Source organism: Fistularia commersonii, chromosome 3 (genome assembly GCF_037954325.1).
Source record: "Fistularia commersonii isolate RoL2024-O1a breed Wild chromosome 3, RoL_Fcom_v1.0, whole genome shotgun sequence".
Lineage (NCBI taxonomy): Eukaryota > Metazoa > Chordata > Actinopteri > Syngnathiformes > Fistulariidae > Fistularia > Fistularia commersonii.
Window position 1 is genome coordinate 11,580,175 of NC_141286.1, and position 16,491 is coordinate 11,596,665.

At 43.6% G+C, this 16,491-nt stretch overlaps 1 protein-coding gene across 3 annotated transcripts in view; it reads left to right on the forward strand.

Annotated features, from left to right (window-relative positions):
- Positions 1-15,291, forward strand: part of eml2 (EMAP like 2) — a 35,933-nt gene extending 20,642 nt beyond the window's left edge. For 2 of the 3 annotated variants that reach the window (XM_086143651.1, XM_086143652.1), the window contains exons 11-22: positions 6,391-6,525; positions 6,616-6,715; positions 8,302-8,456; positions 8,702-8,827; positions 8,903-9,034; positions 9,558-9,625; positions 10,036-10,124; positions 10,295-10,392; positions 10,920-11,007; positions 11,596-11,691; positions 11,824-11,954; positions 13,503-15,291. In XM_086143651.1, the coding sequence (XP_085999777.1) occupies positions 6,391-6,525; positions 6,616-6,715; positions 8,302-8,456; positions 8,702-8,827; positions 8,903-9,034; positions 9,558-9,625; positions 10,036-10,124; positions 10,295-10,392; positions 10,920-11,007; positions 11,596-11,691; positions 11,824-11,954; positions 13,503-13,628 (1,344 nt within the window). In that variant the 3' untranslated portion in view covers positions 13,629-15,291. Of the gene's footprint in view, positions 1-6,390; positions 6,526-6,615; positions 6,716-8,301; positions 8,457-8,701; positions 8,828-8,902; positions 9,035-9,557; positions 9,626-10,035; positions 10,125-10,294; positions 10,393-10,866; positions 11,008-11,595; positions 11,692-11,823; positions 11,955-13,502 lie in introns of all 3 variants that reach the window. The other variant, XR_015105909.1, reaches the window with a different exon arrangement.
- The last annotated feature ends 1,200 nt before the right edge of the window (positions 15,292-16,491 follow it).

Here is a 16,491-nt window from a genome sequence, read left to right on the forward strand (position 1 = left end):
TCTGTGGTCATCGTCACTCAGGCTTGTCTACATCATAGAGCTCACAGTGCCCTGGGAGGTTGCAGTGGTGGAGGCCTATGAATGGAAGAAGCTGATATATGCTGAACTTCTTGTAGATGCTCAGCCACAAGGCTGGAAAGCGAAGGTTCGTCCAGTGGAAGTAGGCTGCAGAGGTTTCATAGCCACTTCAACATCTAGGCTACTCAGGGAGATGGGAGTACAAGGACACGCCCGCAGTCAAGTCCAGGGCTGCTGAGAACGGGAGCCAGTAGCTGTGGTTGAAGAGAAAAGATCCAACTTGGGTCTTCAAGTGAGCTGATAGCATCTCGGGAGTGAACCTGGGATGCCGGGATTCACTGCTGAACCCTCTGGAGATGTGGTGGGCCAGTCAGCAAAACATCCATGAAGGAGGGAGCTCACTTGACAACCCGAAGGAAGCCATCGCTCGCTTGAACCCCACAGAGCCCACAGAGTCTCATTGGTGCCTTAGGTATGCTTTTATCAAGGGATATCAACACCTGGTCCGACTCAACAGACCTACAGTATATACACTGCTCAAAAAATAAAGGGAACACTTAAAAAACACATCCTAGATCTAAATGAATGAAATATTCTTATGAAATACTTTGCTCTTTACACAGTTGAATGTGCTGACAACAAAATCACACAGAAAAGATCAATGGAAATCAAATGTATTAACCCATGGAGGTCTGGATTAGGAATCACACTCAAAATTAAAGTGTAAAAACACACTCCAGGCTGATCCAACTTGATGTAATGTCCTTAAAACAAGTCAAAATGAATCTGTGTTGCTTCCTGAGTGGACACCATGATTTCACAGAAGTGTGATTGACTTGGAGTTACATTGTGTTGTTCAAGTGTTCCCTTTATTTTTTTGAGCAGTATATATATACAGTAGTATGAAAAAGTTTGGGCACCCCTGATCATTTTCAAGATTTTCCTTTATAAGTCATTGGTTGTTCATCTCAGCCATTTCAGTTTAACATATCATATAGCAGACAAACATAGTGATATTTGAGAAGTGAAAGGAAGTTTATAGGATTTACAGAAAGTGAGCAATAATTATTTAAACAAAAGTAGGCAGGTGCATAAATTTGGGCACCCTTGTTGTTTTATTGATTTGAATACCTTTCGCACTAATTATTGGAACACAAAATTTGTTTGGTAAGCTCATTGACCCTTGACTTACATACACAGGTGAAGCCAATCATGAGAAAGGGTATTTAATGTGGCCAGTTGCAAGTCGCTGTCCTCTTTGCATCTTCTCTGAAGAGTGGCAACATGGGAGCCTCAAAACAGCTGTCAAATGACCTGAAAACAAAGATTGTTCAACATCATGGTTTACGGGAAGGATACAAAAAGCTAGCTCAGAGATTTCAGCTGTCAGTTTCCACTGTGAGAAACATAGTGAGGAAATGGAAGACCACAGGCACAGTTCTAGTGAAGGCCCGGTGTGGCAGGCCAAGAAAAATCTCAGATAAGCAGAGGCGAAGGATGGTGAGAACAGTCAAACTCAACCCAGCTCCAAAGACGTACAACATGATCTTGCTGCAGATGGTGTCACTGTGCATCGTTCAACTATTCAGCGCACTTTGCACAAGGACATGCTGTATGGCAGAGTAATGCTGCAGAAGCCTTTTCTGCGCACGTGCCACAAACAGAGTTGCTTGAGGTATGCTAAAGCAAATTTGGACAAGCCAGCTTCATTTTTGAATAAGGTGCTGTGGACTGATGAAACTAAAATTGAGTTATTTGGACATAACAAGAGGCGGTACGCATGGCAGAAGAAGAACACAGCATTCTAAGAAAAACACTTGCTACCGACCGTAATATTTGGTGGTGGTTCCATCATACTGTGGGGCTGTGTGGCCAGTGCAGGGACTGGCAACCTTGTTAAAGTTGAAGGTCGCATGGATTCCAGTCAGTATCAGCAGATACTTACGAACAATGTTCAAGAATCAGTGACAAAGTTGAAGTTGCGGCGGGGCTGGATACTTCAACAAGACAATGACCCTAAACACTGCTCAAATTCTACTAAGGCATTCATGCAGAGGAACAAGTACAATGTTATGGAATGGCCATCTCAGTCCCCAGACCTGAATATTATTGAAAATCTGTGGTGTGATTTAAAGCGGGCTGTCCATGCTCGGAAATCATCAAACCTGACTGAACTGGAGATGTTTTGTACAGAACAATGGTCAAAAATATCTTCAACCAGAATCCAGACACTCATTGGAAGCTATAGGAAGCGTTTAGAGGCTGTTGTTTTTGCAAAAGGAGGATCTACTAAATATTGATGTAATTTTTCTGTTGGGGTGCCCAAATTTATTCACCTACCTACTTTTTTTTATATAATTATTGCTCACTTTCTGTAAATCCTATAAACTTCATTTCACTTCTCAAATATCACTATGTTTGTCTGCTATATGATATCTTCTTCTTCTTCTTCTTCTTTCAGCTTTTCCGGTCAGGGGTCGCCACAGCGAGTCAACTTTCTCCATCTAACTCTATTCTCTGTATCCCTATTCTCTCTCTCTCACACCAACTACCTTCATATCCTCTCTCACTACGTCCTTAAATCTTCTCTTTGGTCTTCCTCGAGACCTCTTGCCTGGCAGCTCCAATTCCAGCATCCGTCTACCAATATATTCACTATCCCTTCTCTGTACATGACCGAACCATCTCAGTCTGGCTTCTCTGACCTTCTCTCCAAAACATCGAACATGTGCCGTCCCTCTGATAGACTCATTCCTGATCCTCTCCATCCTGGTCACTCCCAAAGAGAACCTCAACATCTTCATCTCTGCGACCTCTAGTTCTGCATGCTGTCTTTTGGTCATTGTAACAGTTTCTAGTCCATACATCATCGCTGGTCTCAACACTGTCTTGTACACCTTTCCTTTTATTCTGGCTGAAAGTCTTCTATCACATAGTACCCCTGACACTTTTCTCCACCCATTCCAACCTGCTTGTACCCGTCTCTTCACCTCTTTTCCATACTCTCCGTTGCTCTGGACTGTTGATCCCAAATACCTGAAATCCTCCAACTTCTTGATCTCCACTCCCTGTAGCCTCATCGTTCAACCGAGTTCCTCTCATTCACACACATATATTCTGTCTTGCTGCGACTTAACTTTCATTCCTCTCCTTTCCAGAGCATACCTCCACCTCTCTAGATTTTCCTCTACCTGTTTGCTCTCACTACAGATCACAATGTCATCCGCAAACATCATGGTCCATGGGGATTCCTGTCTAACCTCATTTGTCAGCCTATCCATCACCATTGCGAACAAGAGGGGGCTCAGAGCTGATCCCTGATGGAGTCCCACCTCCACCTTGAACTTCTCTGTTACCCCTACAGCACACCGTACCAGTGTCTCACAGCGAGCATACATGTCCTGCACCAGTCTAACATACTTCTCTTGCCACTCCAGACTTCCTCATACAATACCAGAGCTCCTCTCTTGGCACCCTGTCATATGTTTTTTGTAGGTCTACAAAAACACAATGCAGCTCCCTCTTGCCTTCCCTGAACTTTTCTATTAGCATTCTCAACGCAAATACTGCATCTGTAGTACTCTTCCTAGGCATGAAGCCATACTGCTGTTCACAAATGCTGACTTCTGCTCTCAGTCTAATTTCCACTACTCTTTCCCATAACTTCATTGTATGGCTCATCAACTTTATCCCTCTATAGTTGCCACAAGTCTGCACATCCCCTTTATTCTTAAAAATAGGCATCATCACACTTTGTCTCCATTCTTCAGGCATCTTCTCGCTCTCTAAGATCCTGTTGAATGATCTAGTCAGAAAATCTACCACTGCCTCTCCTAGACACTTCCACAGGTATATCATCAGGACCAACTGCTTTTCCACTCTTCATCCTCTTCAATGCGTTCCTTACTTCCCTTTTACTCATTTGTGCTACTTTGTGGTCTACAGTAGTCACCTCTTCTACCCTTGCCTCTCTTTCATTTTCCACATTCATCAGCTCTTCAAAGTACTCTTTCCATCTTCCCATCACTCTTCTAGCATCTGTCAATACATTTCTCTCTCTGTCCTTAATCACCCGGACCTGTTGGACATCCTTTCCATCTTTATCTCTCTGTTTCGCCAACCTGTATGGATCATTCTCACCCTCCTTACTATCCATACAAGTCATCATAAGCCCTTTGTTTTGCCTTTGCTACCTCTATCTTTACCTTTCGCCGCATCTCCCTGAACTCCTGTCAGTTCTCTTCAGTCCTCTCAGTATCCCACTTCTTCTTCGCTAACCGCTTTCTCTGTATATACTCCTGCACTTCCTCATTCCACCACCAAGTCTCCTTATCTACTTTCCTTCCAGATGACACACCAAGTACTCGTCTACCCGTCTCCCTGATAACACTATCTGTTGTTGTCCAATCATCTGGAGGCTCACCCTGACCACCCAGACCCTTTCTCAACTCCTCCCTGAAAACCATGCAACACTCCTCCCTTTTCAGCTTCCACCATTTTGTCCTCTGCTCTGCCTTTGTCCTCTTCATCTTCCTTGTCACCAGAGTCATCCTACAAACCACCATCCTATGCTGTCTGGCTACACTCTCACCTACAACTACTTTGCAGTCACTGATCTCTTTCAGGTTACCTCGTCTATACAAGATGTAGTCTACCTGCGTGCTCCTACCTCCGCTCTTATAAGTTACCCTATGTTCCTGTTTTTTCTGGAAAAAGGTATTCACTACAGCCATTTCCATCCTTTTTGCAAAATCTACCACCATCTGTCCCTCTGCATTCCTATCCTGGATACCAAATCTGCCCATCACTTCTTCATCCCCTCGATTGCCTTCACCAACATGTCCATTGAAGTCTGCACCAATTACCAGTCTCTCATTTCTGGGAATATTCTGCATCACTTCATCCAACTCATTCCAGAACTTCTCCTTCTCCAATTTCAGACTCATAAGTCTATCTGACATTCTTTTCACCTCTAGGACGTTCCTAACAAACTCCTCCTTCAAGATAACTCCTACTCCATTTCTCTTCTTGTCAGTACCATAATAGTACAACTTAAAGCCTGCTCCTAAGCTTCTAGCCTTACTACCTTTCCACCTGGTCTCCTGGACACACAGTATATCCACCTTCCTTCTCTGCATCATGTCGACCAACTCTCTACCTTTTCCTGTCATAGTCCCAATATTCAAAGTCCCTACTCTCAGTCCCAGGCTCTTTCCTTTCCTCCTCTCTCTCTGCTTCCGAACACGCACTCCTCCTCTTCTTCTTGTTCTTGTTCTTCGACCCACAGTAGCTCAATTTCCATTAGTACCCTGTAGGTCATCAGTACCAATGGCGGTCGTTGTTAACCCGGTCCGCGACCGATCCGGTATGGTATAGTTTTGGTTGACTAGCATGTTGGTGTCTGCTATATGATATATTAAACTGAAATTGCTGAGATGTACAACCAATGACTTATTAAGGAAAATCTTGAAAATGATCAGGGGTGCCCAAACTTTTTCATACCACTGCATGTATATATACATATATATATATATATATATATATATGTGTGTGTGTACGTATATATACAACATTGGTGTACGAGTTTAATTTGTTCTTTGACTAAGTTAGCATTTAACCAATTCAATGTTTCCTGTTGAATCTATATAAATCCTATTGATCCGTTCTCCAGCCCTAAAAACATACTGCACTCTTTTGAAACTTATTTTTGGCAAAAAAAAACTAAAGGAATTAAGGATGACTTCAATTATTGCTGTGTTTCTTAGGTTCTTTATATTCTTGCCAGCACTTGTACTCTGCGTTTCCTTCACTAAATTACCAAAGTAAAGCCTTCTGCTTTATCAGACCCTTGCTAATGCTAATGCTAACACTATCTCCAGCAGGCTGTCTTTCATTTATCCAAACTAACAATAAGTGTTATACACTTCCTAAGACTTGAGATCTTTGCTTTGGTAAGTTGTCACCTCTTTAGCCACATCAGTCATCTTTCGGGCATCTTTGTTCTTCAGGATTGTGCAGGTGGTTGACTTAACTCCTGCTGCTATGCTACAACATCAAAATTTGATGTTTTGAAACAGAGTAGGGTTGGATGGAGAAGGTTTATTTTTTTAATTAATTAATTTATTTTTAAATAAATATATGTATAAACATTTAAATAGATAGATAGATTTCTATAGATATATATAGACGTCACCATGTAAAAACAACCACACTCACACACACACATGCATACACATTCTCAACTTCACCTCACCATGTTCCTTCTGGGACCCTGGTTCTTTGATTTCCCTGGCTCGCCCTCCTCAGTGGTTTGTGTAGTTGATGGTTCCATGAAGATCTTCTCAGCAGAAACCCTGTTTACTTTGTCCTCAGTGCTCCAATGACTCCGTCCTGGCGGCAGCGTTTCATCCTACCAATGCCAACCTGATAGTCACTTGTGGAAAGTCTCACATCAACTTCTGGACCATGGAGGGGAACAGCTTATCCAAGAAGCAGGGGCTGTTTGAGGTGAGGGGACGCCTCACTTCCTGCTGTCTCGGGAACCTCCTGCAGACCATCTGCCTCAGAGCAGCCATTGACCTCCTCTTCCTCCCCCAGAAACACGAGAAGCCCAAGTACGTGTTGTGCGTGGCATTTGCTGAGAACGGGGACACCATCACCGGAGACTCCAGCGGGAACATCTACATCTGGGGCAAAGGCAGGGTTACCACAGATCCCGGGTTACAATACATCCGTCTGACGGTTTATGGGATGTCTTTGTCCTTCAAGGGGGCTCCTGACAAGACAAAGAGACAATCATAAAAGTCGAAGTAAAAATTTTCCTATTGGGGTTTCTTTTAGTATTTTTACTCTCAGATACCAACCCAACTCTTACCTTAGGTACTAACCCCAACCCCAGATCCTAACCCAAGAAAGTAACCCAACCCCCAACCCCCGATTCTAATCCTAACCTCAACTCTAACCCCAGATACAAACTCTAACCCCAACATCAACACTAACCCAATATACTAACCCCAACACCAACCCAGATACTAATTCTAACCCTAACCCCAGACATTAACCCTAACCCCAGATACCAATCCTAAACCTTTCCCAAGATACTTACCCTAACCCCAACTCTAATCCCCAATACTAATCCCAAATTACAAACCCTAACCCCAGATAGTAATCCTATACTCAATTCACTTGGGATCAATTAGCGCTTGTGAAGGCATTAATGATGTGATTCCTGTCTGACTGTGGTTTAAGTCCTTCATGGAGGACAGAAGGTGGTTTCAGCTCCATGGGGATCACAAACCAGCTGATGAAGACGAACAATTAATAACCAATACCCGATAATATAGAGTAGAATTTGCTGTATTTTTGACAATCAGTTGTACACAGAGCAGTGCAGCCACTTAGCAGCTCCAGGGGTTCAATGTCTTACTCAACAACACTTGGACAGGCTCGGAGGAGTGTTATGGGAATTTTCCCAGGCCGGAGATTCTAACCAGAAGAGTCAGGACACCAAGGAAATAGTGCAACCTGGCTTTTATGTTGCATGTGAGAGGGGGAAAAGCATGATACAGAATTCTTGTTGGAAGCCTGCACCCAAATTGATAGTCCTTAGAGGTCATCGGAGTCAGTTATCGGAGGGGGCGCATTCTTCTTCAGCCAGTCACATTCTTTGTCCTCTGTCTAGGGAGCTGACCTCTTCCCTAGTTGGGTCATTGTAGGTCATGGATGGGGAGGGAGCAGCCACCCCCTCTCTTCCTCCTTCGCCAAGCCTGATTCGACAGTCAGGTTGCCGTGACATTATCTTGCATGCAGCTGGGTACAGGACTTTTTCAAAACATTCTGCAGTTTTCTACTTGGTATGCACTCTGCACATCATGAGAGAAGATATGCAAGTGAGACACACAAACTATGGTAGTCCATCAGTAAACAATTACCCTTTACATACGTCATGAGACGATATCTAAATGAGAAATACAAACAATTATCCGTTACATACGTCAAGAGAAGATATCCATATGAAAACCACGAACGATTGAACAATCCATCAGTAAACAATTTTCCGTTAAATACATCATAAAGGAAGATATTCAAAGGAACGATACAAACAATTTAGCAGTAAATAATTTTCCCATCACTGGAGCCAGGAATTCAACCAGGAATGTTGGGTTCCAAGGGCAACTCCTTGGACACCTGTGCCACGCTGCCCATTTTTTGTTTTTTTCTCAAGTGTAGCTGTGCAAGATCAGCTCCTGTCCAGGGATAACAGGGGTTTTGTTTCCCCAACAGGAGGAAACCGGATCACCCAGGTGGTGTCTGCTGCGCATGAGGGTGGGATCTTCTCTGTATGTGTGCTGAAGGATGGGACCCTGGTGTCTGGAGGGGGGAAGGACCGCAGCTTGGTGCTGTGGGGCCATGACTACACCAAGCAGGCGGAGATGGAGGTCAGTGGCCTGCAGGGCAGGGTGGACTTTCTGCAGGTCTTTCTTCTCCTTGATCCTTGAGTCTTGTGGGTTTAAACTTCACCTCCTCCTGGAACTTAAGTGAGATGGAGTTTGAATGATAATTGCATCCGTATGTACGAGCATGCTTGTGTGTGTGTGTGTGCGTGTGTGCGTGTGTGCGTGTGTGCGTGTGCGCGTGTGCGCGTGTGCGTGTGTGCGCGCGGTTGTATGTGGGTGTTTTGCAGGTGGGTGAGTTGCTGGGTCCTATCCGGGCCGTGGCTGAGGGGAAACCAGGAGAACTCTTTATAGGAACCACCAGGAACGCCATCCTCAGGGCTTTTTTCCCCGACACATTGACGCCTGTGGTGCAGGTACAACCTGGCCTACCTGGTCTTATTACTGTGTAAGTACAATGTGTGTGTGTGAAGAACAGTCTGCTGTTTCAGGGACACACCGATGAACTGTGGGGGCTGGATGTCCATCCCTCCATGGAGCAGTTTGTCACCTGCTCCCAGGACAAGCAGGTCCATCTTTGGGACAGCAACTCCCATCAGCCCATCTGGAGCAAGTCCATTGAGGTGATGTTCAACATCTGCTTTTTTTTTTTTCTCCAAAGAGAGGTTTTGAGGTTGTGCTAGAATCCTGCAGTATTCTCATGGACTTCACAACAAAGAGATGAGGTGATATGTTCAATGGAAGTGGGAAATTTGGGTTTTCAGACTCATGTGAAAGCAGAGTGAAATTCACAGAAGGTCCAGAAGGTACTTCAAACTTCAAATACATGAAGTAAAAATTTGCCCACCTTGGTCTGTGTGGTCACTTGAAGTAGACATGAGATGGAGATGATTGAGATGATAGAGATGAAGATTAGGCTTGGAGCACTGTACGTGAGGTTTTGAAGCGTTTTTTTTGCCTGATCAGAAAACTCTAAAGATGAAAAAGCTGCAGCTGAGTTTCTCTGCGTGGGGATCATGGCCGCAAACCTTCTGAAGCACATCTAGGTCCACGCTGCTGAAGACAGATGGTGTCAATGCGAAAGTTTGGCTGATGGGATGGGTCACTAAATGTGTGTTAACCGGCTTGCTGATGTGCTCCTTGCAGGATCCAGGCAGGGCGGCAGGGTTCCACCCAAGCGGGGAGGTTCTGGCTGTGGGAACCACAAGTGGAAGGTAAGGTACCTGAGACATAGAGCAAACAACACCTCCAAAGACCTCAGACAGCAGCGATATCCATGGTCTCAAAGTCTGGGAGAGCTTGCATGTCTTCACATTTATTTATCAATCTAGTCTATCTATTGATCAGATATCAGAAGTAATCAGCTCAGATTGGATTTTTTGATGTCAATATGAAGAGCATCTTGAGAAGGATCATCTGAATGATCGTATACTTTGTTGGAAGTGCATGATAAAGATGAGGAGGATTTTGAAAAGTGTTAAAATATTAGATTTGTGAATACTTTTGATTGAAGAAGTTAAAACAAGAAAAGTTAAAATGTTCCTTTGAAGACCAGCAAAGAAACTGCAGACTTGAAGCTCAAGCCTAATGTTTGTCCTGGAGCTAATCAGGTCTCTGCTTCTAGGTGGCTGGTGCTGGACACTGACACCCACGATCTGGTTTCTGTGCACACTGATGGCAATGAGATCATTTCCAACGTGAAGTTTTCTCCAGGTAAGACCTCACCTGGTCTGAAGCTGATTTCCTCCAGATGGAATCCTGTCCATGGTTTGATGATCTGATGGTTGGTGTTCCCCTCTCTTATTTGAGAGGGATAATTTCTTCTCCTCTCTGATCTGAATGGGATCCGAAGTCACAGAAATCTCTTCAATCTTCTCCTGCAGATGGAAGCCTCCTGGCCGTTGCCTCTCACGACAACTTTGTTTACATTTATGCCGTCAGCGACAATGGACGCAAGTACAACCGCATGGGAAAGTGCTCGGTGAGTGTTAACCCTAACCTTAACGGAACCCTAACTGAACACCAACCTAACCTATCCCTAACCTAACACTAACCAAACCCCAAACATAGGCTTAACCTAACGCTAAGCTAACCTAACACTAAACTAACCTGACCCTAACCTAACACTAACCTATACATAACCCACCCTCACCTAACACTTACTTAACCTTAACATAAACCTAACCTATCCATATCGTAACCCACTGTAAACCCAGCTGTAACCATAAACCCAACTGTAACCCACCCCTAACTCAGCTGTAACCTAGCCGGCCTTCACCCCTGCAGCATGCCCAGGGCAGTTTGCACAAGGGCTCCAGGGCAGGGAGGTCCACTCAAGGCTGTCATTTTTCTCATTACCAGCCAGTTTGTTGGTATTCACTCATTTTCAGGGAAATTGTATTTGTCTTGAATTCTTCATTCCTGCTATGATTTTCAATGTTTTGACTTCCAAAAGGTGTTCTGTGTGTTCCCTCCTGGCTGATCATCTGAGCTGTGGTTGCTCCTCAGGGCCATTCCAGTTTTGTCACCCACCTGGACTGGTCCACTGACAGTCAGTACCTGGTCACCAACTCAGGAGACTACGAGATCCTCTTCTGTGAGTAACTGCACCTTCATCGTGCCAGGGTGTCCTGGAAACCACTGAGACAGAAAGCCAAATGTCTTCGATCAGGCCTTGGAGGTTCAAAAACATGAATTATCAAAAACATGCTTCACCTTGACTCGTGGACTTCCTGAGTTATAGAATTTAAGTGTTGACTTTGTGCCCAAACCACAGATGTCCATGTTGTTTTGCTGCATGTATCGGTACGACAGTCAGTCATCCATACGTCGCTTAAAGTTCACTTCTTTGTCTTAACACTTTCAGTGGTTGAATGAAGTTCAGCCCTGCTGTTTAACAAACCTGTGGTTTTAGTGTTGCTCTTTTATCAAATAAATGTATTTTTTGTTGTTTTTTGTTTTGTTTTTTTCCACAATTAATTTTTTGAATAACCAATTATGAAATAATCATAAATCTGCAGCCCTGATAGAAAAAAAAATCTGGATTCTGGTTTTACTTCCTGTCTGTAAAACCAGTTAAAGCCTCCTTGAAAAGTCCTGGAAGGTATTCAGTAGAAGGAAGTGGGAACTTTATCCTTGGAGTACTTTGGTGAACATCAGGATAAGCTCTGGCTGTCTTGAGCAGGGGAAGCGTCCAGCGGGAAGCATGTGACCAACATGGACACCGTAAGGAACCTGGACTGGGCCTCTTCCACCTGTACTCTGGGTTTCAGCACCCTCGGTACGTCTGCAAAGGAAACTATTCTGTTTGTCTCTTTGTGACGGACGACTTTCACTCCAAAGAGTGTCTGATTTGATATCACTTGACTATTTCTCCACCTGATTGCACTTCCCACCACCCTGCTTGTATCAGGAATCTGGCCGGACGGTGCAGACGGCACTGACATCAATGCTGCGTGCAGGTCACATGATGGCAGCCTGCTGGCTTCTGCGGACGACTTTGGCAAAGTGCACTTGTTCTCCTTCCCCTGCTCTCAGCCAAGGGTCAGTAATCAGATTACAAAGGGAAGCCTTACTTCTTGCTTGTTCCATGAAAAGACTGGTGGTGACACATCCATTCCCACTTTCATATTTCTGACATTTATTATTCTCTGTTTTATCGAATTACCTGAAACTTAACGAAGAATGATCCCAAACTAACAAGGGGTCATCTGAAACCCAGCAAACACTTAAAATGAGTCATTGCTTAAAAATATGCCTTAAATAGTGTGAAAAAGTGGCTTTAAATGGCTCAAAAGTATAAAGATCCTAAAATCAGAACTAATTGCCTTCAAGGTCGGTCGAAGGTCCTGCAATGCCTGGAGAGTGTCGGTGAAGTTACTGGTGTTTGTCACCTCTGACTCTGCCCTCACCGCTGGCTGGCAGTGGGTAGTCAAAGGAGGTTGCTCCTTAGATGTGGCACGCAGGTCCACCACTGTGGACACTCTCTGGTGCCTACAAGGTTTAAAGTGCGTCCGTGGAAGCTGCTTTGTGCTGGCTATGCCACTTTCACAGCTCACATACTGGAAGGACTTCAGCAATTCAGCGACAAGCTGCTGGTGCTTGAAGAGATCGAGTCTTACAAAAAGTCTGAAACAGACCAACATCATGGGCCAAGAGACCAGTGGAGCCCCAAACATTTAGTTTAGGTGACCACACTGTGAACATTGTAAATAACTTTACCTACCTGCACTCAGCTATTTCAGACATACACAGTGGACTGTGAGCTAACCTGCTAAACAGGAAAGGCATTCTCAGCCTTGCTAGAAGGGTGCAGGAAAACGCTAAGCTCATAGCCAAAGCCAAGATGCAGGTTTACTCTCCTCAGGAGGCCCATCTACAGCAGTGAGCCATTGATTTTTGTATGCCCACCAAGAAAAGTGGCCTAACTCTTTGCACCTCTGAGTCTCAGAAGGATCCTTGGTACCCACTGGCAGGACTGCATACCCAACAGGTGTTTTTAAGAAGAGATAGGCATGCCTCTCACATTTGCAGGACCATCACAGTGTTGCTTATGCCAGTTTGGCCACGCCGAATGGCTTCATCCCAAAAAATGCACTGTATGGACAACTAGCCACTGGCTCCAGACCTGCAGGTAGACTGTCTCTTGGCTAATAGGACATCTCCCAGCGCCCTCAGATCCAGTAACATCAACCCCAGAATGTGGTAGACCTGAGCCAATTTTGGCACCTGCTGGAAAGATCTCTCTGGGTAGGGATGGTGGTGGCTGAGAAACAGGGAGAAAGCAGGTTGGAGGAATAGCAGACACATAGACACTAACAGACTAAAGTGGTGTGCACACCCAATAACAGAAAATGTCTACAGTTCCTGCAACAACAGACCAGCTTGTTCAGACCACCTCCCACTGGGCGAGTGAACAAACTCTTATCGTCTTTTAGGAGCCAACAACAAATCCACCAGACCTTAGATTGAAATGAAAAAAACTTTCACTCCACGAGTCTTTATTTGACCTTTATTTCCTGATTTTCTTGAAATTTTCGGACAAAATAATATATTGTTTGACACTAAAGTCCGTTGTTCTGATCTTGCCAGGCTCCCAGCCACGAATATGGTGGCCACAGCAGTCACGTGACCAACGTTGCCTTTCTGTACAACGACAGTCATCTAATCAGCACAGGTGGCAAAGACACCAGCATCTTGCAGTGGGTGGTTGCATAGGTAATGTCACCCACTTATGATTGCTGTCTCCTGGCCACCAGGGGGGAGCACAGCCCCTAAGCTTGCTGCGCATGAAACACCCTGCTCAACCCGCCCATATTGGAGCAAAAAATGACATTTATTATTGTAGTGAAGAGTTTACTGAAAACCCTGCTGTCTTCCTGGAATATGGAGAAGAAAATCCTGCTGCCTGTCCTTTCAGTGTTAAATTTTCCTAAACTCACTTCGACCTTCTTTGGCGGAAATCACACGATTTACAACTCAAAACGTCTGACTGAGCTCTTTATACTTCAGGGTTCAAGGTCAGGGTGACTTTGAAGAACTTCTGTCCTCATATAGAATCATCTAGGGCACTGTCAGACACTGTCATTGATTACCAAATATTTAAAACCTGCAAAAAAAATTTAAGTTTATAGTTCATTCCAGTCAATGTGATTCTGCAACGATTCTATGAAACAGATGCAGCTCCGAACCGACATGGATCCCAATTGACTCCTTGATAGAAGAACTTTAAATTCGGGGTTGCACATGAGATAGTCACTACTTCACTTGAAAAGGAATAGCAGACGTACCTTTTCTAAATTCACCAAGTCGGTTATAAAATTGTTGCCTAAATGTCAGGCAGAAATTGATTAAAAATGAGAGAAATTTACAATAAAATAAACCCCAGGAAGACATTGAAGAAAGCTGTTAAAAATCCACCTGAATCTGCAAGAATTCCCCTAATATCAGCAAAAAGAGACCTTTCAATTTGAAGTGACTTTGTGTTTAATGAATATTTCAAAAATTACTGTCATTCCTGAAAATTTACAGGAAATCAAACATTTTAGGCTTGACATGTTTTAAATAAAAACAAAGCTTTGGGTATGAAACATTGAAGGAGAAGGCTTGAAATGAAGTCCGGAATTGTTCTAAATGGGCAGAAAATACAATAAAAGTTGGCAAGAAATCATCCACAAATTAGCAAAAACAGCAAACTAAGCTTGAACTGACCCAAAGTTATGGCGCTGAAGCTTGCAATCACTGTGTTCCAATCTCAGGCGCCTTTATTTGGAGGGTGGGATCCAATGTTTCTGCACATTTTAGATTTGACAAATAGCTGCAACCCTGTTTCTAACATTCACCTCTTTTTGTGACTTTGATTCAAACAGTGGGAAAGTTAAAAAGCTGCATTTGGAAAATTGAAATGGTCAAACTCAAAGTTGTCCTGAATGTGGACTGGGTTTCCGCTTGAAATAGTGAATGTCTAATCTTGCTGAATGTTTAGAAGCAGTAATGGAGGGACACTCGGAGATGGCTTTTCCATTTAATGTACCCTCAAGCCCATTGGCTACTGACAATTGTCCTGGATTGAGAGTATTACTCTTGTTTGTACTAAGTAGCTGTATAACTGTACTTGCATGGCTAGACGGAGCCACTGAGTCGGGGTGGGGGTGGGGCATGGGAATCCTGTTGATGCTGCTCTCTAGAGGAAAAGAAATATCCATCCATCTATATTAAATGCAGTCTGTGTTAGAGTGGCTGATAATTTAAAATTTAGCTGTGACTATGATGGTGTCATATTATTGGTGTGATGACTGACAGTTTTCTGTAGACATGAACTTGAGCTGTGCTTCGCCTTCTTTAGTTTTGCTAATAAAATTTTTACCCAATTCCTGCTGAATCTAGTTTCGTCTGACTTTTGATTTACCTTAAAAGGAATGAAGGGGAGAGGGTGGCAAGGTGGCGCAAAGGTTAGTGCTTCAGCCTCATAGCACAAAGGACCCTGGTTCGATTTTTGTTTCTGACCAGGGAAAGTTTCTGTGTGGTGTTTGCATGTTCTCCCCGTGTCTGTTCCTGTGTCAGACCAAGTCATACTTTTGTCATTTTTTTATCACTTTTATTTGTCATCTTCGTCTTGGGACATTATGGTTATAATCCCCCCTTGTCATGATGATGATTCTGCTGATTGTCATGTTCATATTATTGATTTTTCATTGCCTACATTTGTGACTGTCTCCTCTTTGTTGAGACTGTCACCGAATATGTTCAGCCATGTCCCCAAGTCCACTGCCCTGGTTCTGTCCATCCATCCATCCATCCATCCATCCATCCATCCATCCATCTATCCATCCATCCATCCATCCATCCATCCATCCATCCAAAAGTCTTGACAGCAACCCTCCCCCATTGTAACATCTCATAATGTATAAAAAAAAATACTGGTTTGACCACACTTAAAGTTCATAAATGAATGTATTTCTTTTGTGATCGGGTCCCAGCCATGTGTATTAAGGAGGTTTCGGTTTACGTCAATTCTAGTATTCAAGGTGTGACAGGGGTTGCAATTTCGTCAGTTTAAAAAAGATGATCCAAAATTTTCAATCAGTCTGTTTGGGAATGAGAAGCTTTTAGAGTCCAAGAAGGAACAGGTTTCTTCTCCAGTCTGTTTTTTTCATGAGACATGTAACTAGAGTGGGTTCAGGCTATACAAGTGTTGAGAAGTGCACACCTTATGTCGAATAGTATGGGATGTTTCAAGCAACCCACAGTATGGTTATGCCATTTCTGTCTCCCCATGTGACAAACATTTGAACTTGTGACAAACATTTGAATTTTAGCACTGTAAGCAGGACACGGGTTTGTACTCATTGTCTGCATTTCCAAGTAGTTGAGGTTTATAAAGCTGAGAAGGTACAGGTTTTTGGAACTGCCCTTTCCGGAGTAGTTCACCTGATATAAATGCTGGGGGTATGAGATTGTTAATTATACTTGAAAGGTCTTTGTGTAATTTACATATGGATTGATTTTCTGGTTGTAGTTCAGGTTGTTCAGCAGTGGCTATTTTATCATTCATTTATAGAAGTGACGCTAGTTAGTAATT